The following is a 15,457-nucleotide window of genomic DNA, read 5'->3' as shown; positions in this document are numbered from 1 at the left end:
TATTGCTCCCTCTAAGTTCTATCTTAATTCTCTCATCTTAATTCTGCCTCATTTAGGTCCTTTTTATCTTGTTCTTACCCAGCTAGTACTTCCCCATCTGGCTCTTCCTCATCTTCCATCTCGTTCCTCTAGTACTCTCTTCTAGCCCTTCAATCTAGTTCTTCCCCATCTCAGTTTGTTCCTCTCAATTTCTTACCCATCTAGTTCTTCCATTCTCCTTTCTCTTCTCCGTCCCATGCCCTGGAAGTCCTGGTATATAAAGCCAGGCTTCCAGGGTCAAACGAAGGGTGATAAGAATCACATTGAGAGGCAATAACCATTAATTATCATTTGCAACCCCAAAGGGAAGTGACCAATGGGGAAATGAATTAACTAAAGGCTAAATTTGGGTAATATCTAAGAAGAGGGAATCTTATGTGCTCAACTATAGTCTTAAACGTGTTTAGTAGAAAATGTTAAGAATCTATAAGTTGCTAGGTCAATGGGAGAAAGTAAAACTGTCTTCTTTTTTCCTGTGGCTCCTATTTGTCCAAGCTATCTGCCGTTTTTCTGCAGGGTGGGGGAAAGTGTGCTCAGTCGCTAGGCAACCTGTGTACAGGTAGATGCCTTTGGTGATAGTTAAAGGGAGATCTGGAACTAGAGGTAAGGTTTGGGAAAGGAGGAAGTAAAGCTTAATTGGCACATCTGCCAGGCCTTCTCAAATAGGTAGCCTGGATGGTTAAGTCTGTTCTTAGAGAGTACAGAGGTATCTCTGATAAGGTACTTTCCTCCATCTGGGGATGGACCTGGCCGGATGCTGCCAATGATGATAATTACAGGGAGGCTTGAACTAGGGTTCTGACTGAGCATAGCTGTCAGTACAGAGGGTTATCTAAATGTTCCTAGAAGTGGTTAGGTAAGGAGTTAGCGGTCTATAAAGTTAGTAAGGCTGTAAGAAAGGAGGGTCCGAGCTGAATTGTGTAAAGCTATTACTTAACGTCTACCTGACCTAGGTGGTGTCTCCTTGTAGAATTTACCTTAAATCAGGAGACTTGCATGTGGACTGTTATTACTGCTAGTCCTTGAAAGTGGCTAGGGGAGATATCTGATTCCAGAGAAAGCCTTTCCTGAGGCTGTTCTCCAAATACCTGGAATGTATATGTCCAGAGAGTGATCAGTCCACACTGTTAGCCCTTCTTAGGAAAAAGTCAATTGGGAAAACTATGAAGGCACACATGATTTTCATAACAGAAGACAGCTGATATATAACAAGCCAAATAACACCAGACGCTCCTTGGAGCTTTGGCTTCCTCTGGAGGAATTCCCTGATCCCTCCAGGTAGTAACTTTGCCATGACCAGCTGAGTTCTTAGGATATATTCCTGTGGCCTGCAGCACACAGGCACATAGACAGAATCACACACAGAAACACACACACACACACACACACACACACACACACACACACACACACACACACACTGCCCTTCCTCCCTACACGGACCAAAATAATGGTCAAAGATACCTGGTAAGAGCCAGCAAGGTGACTCAGCAGGTAAGGGCACTTTATACGAAGCCTGGTGACCCAAGTTTGATCCCTGGAACCCACACGGTGGAAGAAGAGAAATGACTCCAGCAAGTCATCCTCTGACCTCCACATGCACTGTGGCTTGTGCACACACACACACTAAATATATAAAATGTAATAAAAGTTGTTTAAACCCTTGGTATTAAATCAAGTGTGTGTGTGTGTGTGTGTGTGTGTGTGTGTGTGTGTGTGTGTGTATGTAGTATTAACCCAAGGGCCTGGCATGTAACTTGAACTGGTGGTAATCCTCCTGCCTCTGTTTCCCAGCTGTCCACACTTCGTGCTTTCCCCCACTGCCCCCTCCTAACCAAGACTGGACAGCAGCACAGAGGCCTGGTCCTCACAGCAGCAGGATGAAGCGGAGGGTTTGCTCCACTTTTCAGATCTTTAGGGAGAGCAACCCTTGCAGTGACCGACGGTCCGGATAGATGTTGGCTATTAACAGGCCTTAGCTTCTCCTGTTCTCTAGGCTGCCCTCTTCTGGGCTCGTGTGTCACAGAGCTTCAGCAGATCCTAGCCTACCTAAAAAATTGATTTGCTTTTATTTACTTTAAGGTTTTGTTTGGGTGCTGGCAAGGCGGCTCAGCAGATAAAGGTGCTTGCTGCCAAGTCTGCCAACCTGAGTTTGACCCCCAGGCTCCTGTGGTCGAGAGGGAGACTCCCATAAGCCCCCCCTACTCACATGCCCATACACACACAGATATATGTGAAAAATTGCTGTAAAGACTATTTTTCTTTTTGAGCCAGACATAAACTTGCTCACAAACTCCAATACTCAGGAGACCAAAGAAGGAGAATCACTGCAGGTTCAAAGCCAGCGTGCGATAGAGCAGGGAATGTTACGCTAGCCAGGGCTATGTAGGTCTCAGCCCTGTCTCAGAACAGACTAGTGATGTAGCCCAGTTGGTAGAGCGCTTGCATGCAGGAAACCCCGGTTTGAGCTCCAGTGTGGAATGAGATGGGTGTTTGGTGAAGTGCCTCCCGGTATTCCCAGCACTTGAGATGTGGAGGCAGAAGGATCAAAAGTTCAAGGTCAGGCTGGAGAGACGGCTCAGAGGTTAAGAGCACTGGCTGCTCTTCTAGAGGTCCTGAGTTCAATTCCCAGCAACCACATGGTGGCTCACAACCATCTGTAATGAGATCTGGTGCCCTCTTCTGGTGTGCAGACATACATGCAGGCAGGACACTGTATACATAATAAATAAAAGTTTAAGGTCAATTTTGGTTACAAGAGACCCTTTCTTCAAAATAAAAAACAAAAACTCTGTTGGTATTGTATACGCCTGTAATCCCTGCGCTTGGAGGACTGAGGCAGGAAAGTCACAATTTCGAGGATCACCCTTTGTGTTTCAGTCTCTTATCTGCTCATGAATACTCCCTTAGTCAGTGATTCAGAGACTGGGAGTGAATTTGGGATGGTGGCCCACCCTGTAATCCTAACTAACATTTGGGAGATAGAGACAAGAGAATAGGGAGCCCTTGGACCACATGAGACCCTGTCTCAAAGAACAAAACATCTTTCCACCCTCAGCTTTTTATTATTTATTTATTTATTCATCCATCCATCCATTTATTTTATTTATTCATTCATTCATCCATCCATCCATCCATCTATTTATTTATTTATTGAATAATAGAGGCTGTGGCTAGAAAAAAAATTTTAACGGGCTCAATCTGAGTAGCACCACCTGATGGCAGTTCCAGGTATGACAAGAGGAAAATTCACTGGGCTTGTGTTAATCGATTTTTGACGTACATTTTCTTTTTAATTTTTTTTTTTTTTTGTTTGTTTGTTTTTTGTTTTTCGAGACAGGGTTTCTCTGTGTAGCTTTGCGCCTTTCCTGGAACTCGCTTTGGAGACCAGGCTGGCCTCGAACTCACAGAGATCCGCCTGGCTCTGCCTCCCGAGTGCTGGGATTAAAGGCGTGCGCCACCACCGCCCGGCCCTCTTTTTAATTTTTTAATTAAAAAGAAATCTTTTCTGTGTCGAACACACAGATTGCAAGCCCAGCGCCACTTTGAGATCTTTGGCAGCAGTTAACTCTGCAGCTCACACATGATTGAGCCTGTATGATAATGAGTATTCAGAGATGGGTAATGCTTGGGGGGCGCTCACCAACCTAAGACAGAGCACCTGTGTGGCCTGGGCAGGCGTCTCCATAACGGGTAAGGTGACCTGCTGACTTCCCACGCAACCTAAGTCAGAAGCTCATTTTTTAGTAAAAGGGGGACCTGTAGGTCCCTGGCCCCTGTTTTGGGTAACTGTTGCCTTGCTTGCTGACCTTGACCTTGATATCCTCCCTATGCTAATTCCCTGCCGGGTTCCACCCTCCTGAATGCTTAAGGGAAGTTCCTTGTCTGTATCCTGCATAATGGGCATTAACAGCTTAGATGCAAGATTGTAAAACATTGGTAGCGAACTTCTGCCCTCCGGGGTTCTCCCATTGTGCTGTCAGCCTGTATTTAAGACCTCCTCCCTCCTTCAATAAATGGCATTTGGCATTTAAAAAAAAATCTTTTTAATTTTAATTTGATTTTTTAAAATTTGAGACATGCTATGGTCTTGATGTGAACCCAGTCTGGCTTTGAACTTGAAATCCTCTGCCTCCTAAATACAGGAACTACAGACTTGGGCCAACATGCCACGCTAGCCCTTCACTTTGGGGCCGATGGTCTCAGTTCATGGCGCCCTTAGTTAGCGTAGCACGTTCCCCTCCGTACCAAAAGAAATATCCAGTGCGTTAAGTAATTAAATGGTCAAACAGTCTGTGGGGGCGAGGATGAGGTATGCTTGCACAAGTATGTGGATCTCAGCATCACACCTGGCTTTTCTGTGGGTGCTGGGGACTGAACGTGGATTACCAAGTGGGCCGTCTCCCTACCCCCGTGCCTGTCTGTCGTCTTTGCAGTGCGGGCTGAAGCCAAGACTTCAGTCATGCTAGGTGCGCAGTCTGCCACTGAGCTTCATCCCTGACCTTTTTTTTTTCATTTTGTGACAGTGGGCCTAGTTTCCTCTTTGTTGTTGTGATAAAAATACCCCAACGAAAGACTACTTAGCAAAGAGGGAATTTCAGCTCATGGTTCTTGGTTACGGTCCGTCTCAGGAAGGTCAGTGGGGACCAGTCACACCCACAGTCAAGACAAGAGAGCAGCTGGTGTGGATGTTTGAGGCGGAAGTAGGTGGAGTTTAAGGCCTGGTCTGTAGAGTAAGTTCCAGGGTAAACAGACTTATATAGTGAGACCCTGTCAAAAACCCAAAAACCACAGCGGAATGAATTCATGGATGCTCCCCTGCCTAGGGAATGGTGCCACCCACATGAACTAATTGAAGACGTCCCCCGGAGGCACTGGGACTTCCCATGTGACTCTAGGTTGTATTAAGTTGACCATCACACAGGCCCCGAACTTATTCTGTAGTTGAGGTAGATTTTGAATCTCAACTCACCAGTAGCTGGGATTAAAGAACTGTCAGAATGTGTTTACTCATTTATATTTCTATTACATTTTATTTATTTCGTGAGCTTGTGTGTGTATGTGTGGGTGTGCCGTGGCAGGGGTGTGTAGGTCAGAGGACAACTTTTAGGAATCAGTTTTCCTCTTTGACCATGTCGGTTCCAGGGGTCAAACGCAGGTCATTAGACCTGACAGGAGTCTCATGTCAAGGCTAACTGACATTAGATTAGCAGGCTCCTTGACCTGCTGAGCATCTTGCCAGCCCAAGTGTAGAGCTGCTGAAATCCCAGCATGTGAAGACTGAGACACTTGAGAGCTAACACGGGCTACAATGCAAGATCCCATTTCAGAAAATCAAACACAAGCAGGACCTGTGAAGTGATTTGGCCTGTGGGGACTGTGTCTAGTGTACAGGTGAGGGACAGAGTCGGCACTTTTCTGAGTGTTCTGACTGACAGCTTTGGGTGGTGAGTGGCCACTGGCACCTACATCATTTCTTTCCCAGGCCCCTTCCACCCAGCTGCCATGGAGCAGGTCCTACCTAACACGTCCCTTGCTATCGCTATGGAGCATGAGCCCTCACCCCCTTCAGAAAGTATTTATGTATCGAGGCTTCTCACTGGCCTCATGAGCTCTTTACTACCAATCATAACAATATGTCGTAGATAATTGGGCCTTGATAATTATCGCCAGAAATGGAAATAAATATCAACAAAATTATAGCTTGTGCAGTTTCATCAAATAAACAAAACTTTTTTCATATTTATTTTGTATGGGCAGGAGTCTTTTGCCTGCATGTATGTATGTGCACCAAGTGTGAGTCTGTTGACTTCAGGGGTCAGAAGAGGGCACCAGGTCCCTGTAACTGGAGTTACAGATTGTTGTGAGCCGTCATGTGAGTGCTTGGAACAGAGCCTGGGTCCTCTACAAGAGCAAGAAGTACTTTTACCCACTGAATCATTTCTCCACCCCACCTCATCCCTTTTTTTTGAGACAGGGTCTCCCTATAGCCCTGGCTGTCATGGAACTTGATAAATAGACCCAGGCTGGCCTCGAACCCTCAAGAGATCCACCTGCCTCTGCTTCTCGAGTGCTGGGATTAAAGGCACCATGCTGGCACCTTAGGAATTTTTTTAGTTCAGTAGACACTTGAAAAAAAAAATTTTTTTTTTTCCAAGACAAGGTTTCTCTATTTAGTCCTGGCTGTCCTGGAACTCACTCTGTAGACCAGGCTGGCCTCGAACTCAGAGATCTGCCTGCCTCTGCCTCCTGAGTGCTGGGATTAAAGGCGTGCGCCACCACTGCCCGCTGACATTTGAAAAAAAATTTTAAATTAATTCGTTTTGTGCGTGCTTATGTGCGTGTTTGTGTGTTCCGGCGCATGTGTCGAGGTCAGAAGACAGCCATCAGGAGTTGTCGCTCTCCTAACACTGCGTGGTTCCAGCGATGGAACTCAGGTTGCTGGTCCTGCCGGCAGGTGCCATTACCCACCGAACCTTCTCATCAGAGCCCTCCATTAGGAATTTTACAGTAAAGGGCCGGGCAGGCGCTCAGCCGAGTGCTTGCTCGTCACAAGTGCTTGCTGCCTTGGTTCGGTCTTCAGCGCTGCATAAAAATCAGACATGGTGGAGTGTTTGCAACTGCAACTCCGATCGAGGCAGGGGTATCGGAAGATCAAAGTCATCCCTAGATAGAGGGTTTGAGGAGTACACACACACTCCGTCTTAAAAAAGATAAAAAAGGAAACACAGATGCCTTGAATTGAACACATGCGACAGAAACTCCTCTTCGTACCACATGTAACTTCTCGAGCGTGCGTGGGTCTAGGGACCTGGGTTTTCCCGCTGAGCGCGGATCCGGGACAGGTGAGAGCCTTAGTCCTCCTGTGTGTCTTAGGATGGAGTCCACCGAGAAGTGTGAAGCCATCATCACCCACTTTAATGGGAAGTATCTTAAGACGCCCCCCGGAGTGGCAGGTGAGGGCTCTGGGACCCAGGCTGGGAGCCACGGGAGGGGTGCGTGCCAGGTGCGGCGGCCGTCCAGCGCCCGGCTGCTTTTGTCTCTCGCCAGCACCGTCTGACCCCTTGCTTTGCAAGTTTGCCGATGGCGGGCCAAAGAAACGACAGCACCAAGGAAAATTTGTGCAGAACGGACGGACCTGGCCAAGGAACGGAGACATGGTAGAAGGCTTTGGAGTGGGATGGGAATGGCCGCGCGCGCGCACGTGCATGCGCGGCCCGGTTTCCGTGCGCCTAGGCGGCAAGCTTGAGGGCCGTCTGCGTGGCTGTGCGCTGCGGGTTGTTCCCTGCTCTTCAGGGCAGTTTTGCAGCCTGCACAGTTCCAGAAACCTGCAGTGGGACTCATGGGCACTCTGGGCTCAAAATAAGAACCCTGTATTCTTCCTTATAGGGTGGTATGGCCTTGACCTATGACCCCACCGCTGCTCTTCAGAATGGGTAAGGGGGAAATGTCAGTGGCTCCCGTCCGGGCTCTTGGGTGTTTGATTTTGATTCCCAAATATCAGGTAGTGGAGGTGGCTCTGGTTTCCTGGGGTGTCTCACCAAACAAAGCCCTTTCCACAGGTTCTACCCAGCCCCTTACAACATTGCCCACAGCAGGATGCTTGCTCAGTCTGCGCTCTCCCCATATCTTCCATCTCCCGTGTCTTCCTATCAGGTAAGGCATGGTGGTTTAAGTGAAGGAATTTAAAGCTTTTCTATATTGTACACACGAAAAATGTTATGTAAAAGCATAACGTGATTTATGTGTGTGTATAAAATAGCATGTATTCCTATATGTGTATATGCGCACACATACAATGTATGCGTATATTCACACTTTCAGAGGCATCCTCTTGAGCTGGTATGGTGGTGCACACCTTTAATCCCAGCACTTGGGAGGCAGAGACAGGTGGATCTCTGTGAGTTCGAGGCCAGCCTGGTCTACAGAGCGAGCTCCAGGACAGCCAGGGCTACATAATAGAGACCCTGCCTCAAAAAAAAAAAAAATTCTCTTTCTCTTTCACCACGCAAGTAAATGCATGTTTGATTCCTACTGCATCTCACTTTCATGTGAATAAATACATATATAAGGGACTTTGGGAGTAATTCATTTTATAAAAACAGAACCACATTTAACATGTATTAATTATTCTCACAACAATATCTTTAAGTCCTTTATGTGTATGAGTGTTTTGCTTCTATGTATGTACGTGTATTTCATATGTGCCTGGAACCCGAGGAGGTCAGGTGTTGGATCCCCTGGAACTGGAGTTACAGATGCCTGGGAGCCACAATGTGGGTGGTGGGAACCCAGCTGGGGTCCTCAGAAGAGCAGCAAGGCTCTGCTGGCCGAGCCATACCCCAATACCTTCTTTAAAATCCTATTTCTTGTCATTCTCCGCCCCCCCCTCCGTGTGTGTGTGTGTGTGTGTGTGTGTGTGTGTGTGTGTGTGTGTGTGTGTGTGTGTGTGTGTAGGTCAGAAGACAGCTTGTGGAAGGTTTTCTCCTTCTACTCTCTCGGTAGATTTAGATTTAGATTTGGTGGCAAATGCCTTTACCTGGTGAGCCTTACCTACCTTCATGACCCTTTGCCTACTTTTTTTTTTTTTTTGGTTGTTTTTCAAGATAGGGTTTCTCCAGGAACTCACTCCATAGACCAGGCTGGCCTCCAACTCAGAGATCCACCTGCCTCTGCCTTCTTAATGCTGGGATTAAAGGCGTGTGCCATCACCGCCCGGCCCTTTGCTTAATTTTAACCGGGTTATCTGAGTTATAAGTTGCTAATATTTTGTAAACAGCTTGTTCTTTTCTTTTTGCTTTTTTAAGGTTTTTGAGACAGGGTCTCACTATATAGCCCTGGCTGGCCAGGAATTCTCTATGTAGACCAGGTTGCCCTTGAACTCGGATTCACCTGCCTCTGCTTTCCAAGTGCTGGGGTTAAAGGCGTGCCAGCCCCATGCCTGGAAAAAACAGCCTGTTCTTGATGTTTGTGTTCTGAAGGGACATATCAGTTTGTGGGGGACTTTGCTGAACATTCTCAGTCCCTGAGCCTAGGCAGTTAACATTTTTATTTGTTTTTGCTTATATCAGAGAGTGATTCAGACATCTCCTCTACAAGTACCTAACCCATCCTGGATGCAACACCAGTCGTACCTCACGCAGCCTTCAGTGAGTGTTCAGAAGTGGGCAGAAGCAAAAGAGACAATTCGATGTAAAGAAAAGCAAAGGGCTTTGATAACACGGTCCTGTGGGCGTGAGTTCTGGCTCAGTGCATTGTGCAACCCAACAGCAACCTAATTCCGTGATTTCTTAGACAAAAGCCTTTGCAGACTGAAGGTCAGGGTGCTGTTCGTATTCGAGCCGGGTTGCTGCTCACGTTAATTCCCAGGACTTGGAAACGTCAGCAGACGGTGCTCTGGTTCCTGCAGTCTGCTTCCCACTTACAGTGCAGTTAATAAATGATTCTTGAAAAGCAGCAAATACAAATCTGGGTGTCGTGGCGCACGCCTTTAATCCCAGCACTTGGGAGGCAGAGACAAGTGGATCTCTGTGAGTTCAAGGCCAGCCTGATCTACATAGAGAGTTTCAGGATAGCCAGGGCTACATAGAGACCCTGTCCAAAAATAAATAAATAAATAAACAAATAATAAATAAATAAATGTTGGTGGCCCTGCTTGCCGTCAGTCACTGCCTGAAGTGTCTTTGTAGGAGGCTGCCGCCCTAACCATTTTCTTCATTGCCTCCTCCAGGGCTCACTTCTTACACCAGGGATGGACCACCCTCTCTCTCTCCAGCCTGCTTCCATGATGGGACCTCTTACTCAGCAATTGGGTCACCTGTCACTCAGCAGCCTGGGCCCGGTAAAGGAGTGTCTCTAAGTATCGACTCTGTAGAATGAGACTGCCTGTGAAATGCTCCTTAGCACCAGTAGTGACGGAGGATGGAAGTGTTTTTTCAGGGTCAGTGAAGGTACACTCAGACCTGGGATAAATGCCTCTCTAATCCCTGTACTCAGGAGGCTGAGGAAGGAAGACATTCAAAAGTTCAAGGACAATGATAAACAGAAAAGAATCTGTAAGCTGGGAATATAGCCATTCTGCTTTCCTCCTACCTCTGGTGCTTCCCAGTCACGGAGCTAAGTAAGTTCTAAACATTTGTGTATTCACTCAGGAATCAGTGCCTATTTCCCAGAATTCATCAGAACACTAAAAGAAAGGGATGAAGCAGCTGAGGTTTCTTTTAGGCCTGACTTGTGCAGGGAAGCTGGTGGGCAGGGAACCAAGGGTCTGGAGGGAGACGCTAGGAAGGCAGATCTGTCTCTAGGCCAGCGTACCCGAGTACCACTGGGAACACTTCTAAGAAGCACCCACACCAATAAAGGTATAGTCCTTTTCAAAGCTCCCCAAGTGCTCTGAACTGTCTGAGAACCATGGCTCTTTTCCATTCCAGCTCCTGCCAACGGCTGCTATGCAGGGAGCTTACATCCCCCAGTACCCTCCTGTGCCTTCTTCCAATGTGTCTGTGGAGGTAGGGGCATTCTTTCTTTGCGGTGACGCTAGGACACAGTGAAAGGCAGATTTCTGTCCTGAGCAAGCACTTTCTCTCACAGCACTGCTGACTCTGTTCCTCACTGGTGGGCGTGAGGAGGGTAGGGAGGAAAGGCTTCACTGGTGTTCACAGCCAGCCGGCTCAGTTCAGTTCAGACCGGGATGCCACTTCAGTTGCTTAAACGCTCTGAAAATGAGCAATTGCTTACGTATTTCCCAAAGTAGCTGTACCGCATCACCCTGTCCGACTCAGGTGCTGTGAGCGCACTTGCCTTTGGGGAGTGGGTGAGCTGGGGATGCCACTCAGCTTTGGATCTGGTTAGTGAGCTTCTTGGGGGGAGGAGAGCATCGGAAGGCATCAGTAATTTTCCTTGGCTGTGATACAGGAGAGCAGCGGTCAGCAGAATCAAGTGGCCGTGGAGACACCCTCAGACCATGGGGTCTATCCTTTCCAGTTCAGCAAGTAATGAGGTAAGACTTTAAGCTGGGGGTGTGCTGTTGTGCTGAACTGGGAGATGGCTGCTGGGTCTTGCGCCGGTAGCCAGACAGGTTGTCGTGCCCCTCCACACCCTCTTCAGCTTATGCCTCCTTTAGGGTTCTTGCCCACAGCTCTGTTAAACAGAAATGCCATTTTTGGAGATGTTCCCAGACTCCAGAAGGTTCAGCAGGTTACAGGCAATCCTATAAGGCACACTGAGCACTAACCTGTGGCCATCAATTCCCCATAGGCCCGGGTCTGAGAACAGAAGCCTGTGCATGCCTGCCTTGGGCTGTTTTCCCATCGATGGAGCCGGGGGAACCATGTTGCTTTCTGTATGTGCTACATCCAAGATCAGAAAACCTTACACTGGTTGAGCCGCTTCTCATCTTCACAGAAAGGTTGGGGTTTGTTGGAAATACTTAGGAAGGCTTTTAAAATGATTTCTTAAAAAAAAAAAAAGTGCTGGGAAACCGATGGAGGAGTCCTGCTTGCCAACTTTAGTTATGGACTATTTTTGATGTATGTGTTTGAAATATGCAGATTTGAAGTTTTTTGTGTTGCAAAGCTCTGAGCTCACACATCGCATTTCATCCCCGACCCCACCACCTTTTAAGGGAGGGAGGGTCTCAGTGGCCAGAAACTCAACTCTTGAACTCACAGGGATCCTACCCACTCCATCTCCTGAGAGCACCACTACACCTGGCAATTTTTTCTTTAGCTTTTTGTCCAGATTGTTTTTCTCTTTTCCATTTAGCTGAGCCTTGCCTACTTGCCTTTTTGCAGTTTTTAATTTTATGAATTTGACTTAAATTTCATGTGGAACTGGGGGAAGGGAGAGAGCATCACACAGACCGTGGAGGTGGCTTTCTCTCTGCTTTCCGAGAAGAGATGTGACAACTGCAGCCTTTGGAAGTCACCCTTTAACCAGATCTGGTGGCAAGTTCAAGAAGGATGAACTTACTGATGTCTGAGAGGTGTTGGCCAGCTTCAGCGTTTGGGGACACCTGCTCTGCCTCCTGGAGGGTCTTCATCCTCCCCCAGGTCTCACAGCCCCATCCCTCTGCTTGTGGCCTTGCTCGGTCCCTTTAAAGATTATTCCCCGCTGAGCAAGTTCAGCCCTTCACTTTAACTGGAGGTTATTTTGTCCCTAAGAGGCTGTTGCCATGTCTATCATCTTTGATTGCCATGCCTGGGAGTGGTCGTGTGTGCTTGGCACCTAGTTGTTGCAGATCAAGGATGGTCCTGAATATCTGACAGTACAGAACCACACCTCACCTCCTGGCAGAGTTATCTAGTTCAGATAAAGTATTTCCCTGCCTTCTGGAGTAGGCTAAATCCCCAGCCCACCCTGGACACAGAGCCTTGTAAATTCCATGTAACCGACCAGGAGTGCCTGCTGCGTTCATTTGAATTCTGTCCATTCTGCCTCCTGGTGGATCATTTCTGCCTGGGGTCTCAGCCTCTCATCCCAGCTGTGACCTTGCTGAATCACTTAGAAATTCAGCAGGAGCTGTCTTAGCAGGGCTCACTCATGGTTGTATATGTATGCCAAATGCAGTTGAAGGGATGAAAGTGAGAACTGTACACTGTGTGCTGTGCATGCCTGAGAAAGGACAAGCTCTCTATGTAGGAAGTACCCTGCTCAGCTCTGGTGTGTCTGGACCCCTTCCCCTGGGAACCAGACCACCAGAAATCATTGTCCTTCTTGTGGAAGGACAACAGGTAGCTGGGATAGAAAAGGCAGTACTTCAGCTCCTTGCTTACGTCAGGAGGGACCTTTAAATGTTGTCTTTAGCCCTTCAGTCAGACCTTCCCCATAGGTGGAGATGGGGAATGTGTTCACAGGCCTGTGTGCAAGAAGAGGGCTCGAGTGGGGTGGTGGTTGGGAAACTGGTTCAGCAGCTGGGCATGCTGCACCATTAGGAATCCTGGCCTGACTGTACCGTGCATTCTGGGAATTAGGGGTTCATGGCGGTGGCAAGCATACAGTATAAAGAACAAAATTACCACATTTTTCATTGGTGCTCCCAACCTTAGGAAGGTCAGTCCCATCCTGTTAAAGGCCTCCAGCCTTCAATGACAGGACACTCAAGAGGCTGCTTTCTTGTTAGCGGTTTTTAAGAACAAAAAGACCAAGCCCAGAACTGTTCTTCACTCACCTGTTCAGTGGACTGGGGGACCTTGCTGACCATCAGGCTCTGACGCCACTGCTCCCCGTCACTTACCTCTTACAGCCCGTTTCCTTTTCTGTAGTCCTAATGCAATTCAAACGGCTGATGGTTTTAGAACATGAAGTTATCTCTTGAGGTTTCCCACTGGTTAGATTCCAGTGTTTCTGGTTGAACAGGTGTGAACACGGGGAATGAGGGTAACCTGTAATTTTTTTTTTTATAGCAGTTAATGGCACTGTGTAATTCTGCTTGATTTCCATTCTCTCTTGTTGGCTCATTACTCAGTGAGGTAGTGACTAGAGACAGGAAGTAAGGATGCAGGCTGTAGAGGGATGGTCCACATGACACAGCTCCACAGGAAGCGCCTCTCCACGGCCCAAGGCAGTGGAGTGTTGAGACACCATGCCCAGTGGTTCCTGAATCCTGCTGGCATGGAGGTCAGACCTTTCTCTGTATCTCACCCCATAGATGCTCACAACATTTTGTTTCCAGTTAGAACACACTGGAGTCCATTCCTAGGACGGTGTAACTCTTTACGAGGCTCCAGGCCTAACCCGCATCAGTGTTAGTAGCATTCCTTTTGGGTGCACAGGCTACAGACGGCCTGGGCTTTTGAGGAAGATGCTGATTAATTAGGGAGATGTGGGAACAGTGATGGAGAGATTCTTACTAAGAACTGCCCAGCTTGTGAAGTGAGGTGCCTCTGAGAGGGAACAGCTCTTGTCAGTAATAAAGATGGGGCGGTATGCCATGAGGGGGAAAGAAGAGTTCGTTGCTCTTGCTTCCCATCCCTCCTGGACGCGCCCCACCTTCTGGAAAAAAAGTGTCAGAACTGCCAAGAGCGATACAGTGAGTAGGTGTTCAGTCCAAACTTACCCAGCCTTTTCTAGACCTGAATTCAGAGAATCACAGTCTATGGAGGCAGATCAAATCTGTGCCTTATTACACTGATTCTTCTCAGTTCCTCTGCGATCCAACCACTCCCACTTCTGAACAGCCCACCTTTTAAATGTGCCTTTTAGCATTAGAGTCCTGAAGCTGACAGGCTCTCCTGGAGCCTCTCCGCAGCAGCTAAAACCAGCCTCTATTTGTCTCTTCTGCTTTGTGCTGAATCTCGCTGGAAATGGTTTCCATGTGGTGGTGGTGAGAAAGCTCCATGTCCTCATCGCCCTCGTGACTGCTCTTACTGGAGTCTGTTTGTTCAAAACAAGCATTTACTGTCCCAGCAAATCCCCAACTTCCTTGTCCTCATCACTCAACTACCTCAGTCTCAGGATTTAACAAGAGCACAAGCATCTACTTGCCTAACATCAGCACTGCCCTTGTCTTCATGGACTTAGAAACAAATGCCAACTCTTCAGTTCCAGAACTGGAACTGCTCTTTCTGGATTGTCTTCTCTAGCGATCTTGGCTCCCCTATCACCTACAATGGTGTGAGCTCTCCAGATCAGTCCCTGTACGACAAGCCAGGGCCCAAGCTGTGCACTGACCACCTAGGGCAGTTACTAGTCACCCCAGAAACACCAGCTTTGGAGAATAAGAGAAGAGACTGGAGGATGCCCTAGAGCTGAGCGCTGTTTGTGATTTTTTTCTCTTTTTGGTTTTCCGAGACAGGGTTTCTCTGTGTAGTTTTGGTGCCTGTCCTGGATCTCACTCTGTAGACCAGGCTGGTCTCAGAGATCCGCCTGGCTCTGCCTCCCGAGTGCTGGGACTAAAGACTGATTTTGATGGGCTGGAATGGATGGGTCTGCTCCTGCCGGTCTCTGGGGCGAGTGACGGCTCCATTGGATGCACTTATCACCCTGGAGAGGAGGTTGAAGTTATACTTAGAACACATTTTGTACTTTTTCCCCTTTACCCGGAAACCTGTAGTTTTATATTCTCCCACATCTGCCAATACTACCTCCTGCTCGATCTCCTCGGCTGACTTCTGGTTCCCATCGCTCCCCTGTGATTTGGAAGAGCTTTACTTTTGCTAACTTCAATCTTTTCTTTTAAAAAATAAAAATAATAATAATAAAACACAAAAGCCTGTCTTAGCGTCTTATCCATGGCTGTGGAGGGGAAACTCTTGCCACCATGGCACACGGTGACACCGTAACAGGAGCGCTGAGTGCTCCACCACACAAGCAGAGGACGGCGCATCTGCTGCACCAGAGAAACACGCCAGTCTTTCTAAGTCTCTATCAAATGTGGTTTTATTCAATGACAAGCACTTTCTACAGCCGCACCTGTGGA

The 15,457-nt window shown here is 47.8% G+C and overlaps 1 protein-coding gene across 8 annotated transcripts in view; it reads left to right on the top strand.

Annotated features, from left to right (window-relative positions):
• Rbms2 (RNA binding motif single stranded interacting protein 2) overlaps positions 1 to 15,254 on the top strand; it is a 64,157-nt gene extending 48,903 nt beyond the window's left edge. For 7 of the 8 annotated variants that reach the window (XM_052753630.1, XM_052753631.1, XM_052753628.1 and 4 more), the window contains 9 exons: positions 6,916 to 6,995; positions 7,090 to 7,199; positions 7,429 to 7,475; positions 7,602 to 7,695; positions 9,111 to 9,188; positions 9,770 to 9,880; positions 10,470 to 10,547; positions 10,954 to 11,038; positions 11,296 to 15,254. In XM_052753630.1, coding sequence (XP_052609590.1) covers positions 6,916 to 6,995; positions 7,090 to 7,199; positions 7,429 to 7,475; positions 7,602 to 7,695; positions 9,111 to 9,188; positions 9,770 to 9,880; positions 10,470 to 10,547; positions 10,954 to 11,034 — 679 coding nt within the window. In that variant the 3' untranslated portion in view covers positions 11,035 to 11,038; positions 11,296 to 15,254. The remainder of the gene's footprint in view (positions 1 to 6,915; positions 6,996 to 7,089; positions 7,200 to 7,428; positions 7,476 to 7,601; positions 7,696 to 9,110; positions 9,189 to 9,769; positions 9,881 to 10,469; positions 10,548 to 10,953; positions 11,039 to 11,295) is intronic. The other variant, XM_052753632.1, reaches the window with a different exon arrangement.
• Positions 15,255 to 15,457: the final 203 nt, after the last annotated feature.

Source organism: Peromyscus californicus, unplaced genomic scaffold (genome assembly GCF_007827085.1).
Source record: "Peromyscus californicus insignis strain IS unplaced genomic scaffold, ASM782708v3 Scaffold_24__1_contigs__length_46423439, whole genome shotgun sequence".
In the NCBI taxonomy this organism is placed as follows: Eukaryota; Metazoa; Chordata; class Mammalia; order Rodentia; family Cricetidae; genus Peromyscus; species Peromyscus californicus.
Note: the sequence above shows the minus strand (reverse complement) of the source record. Positions and strands in the feature narration are given on the sequence as shown.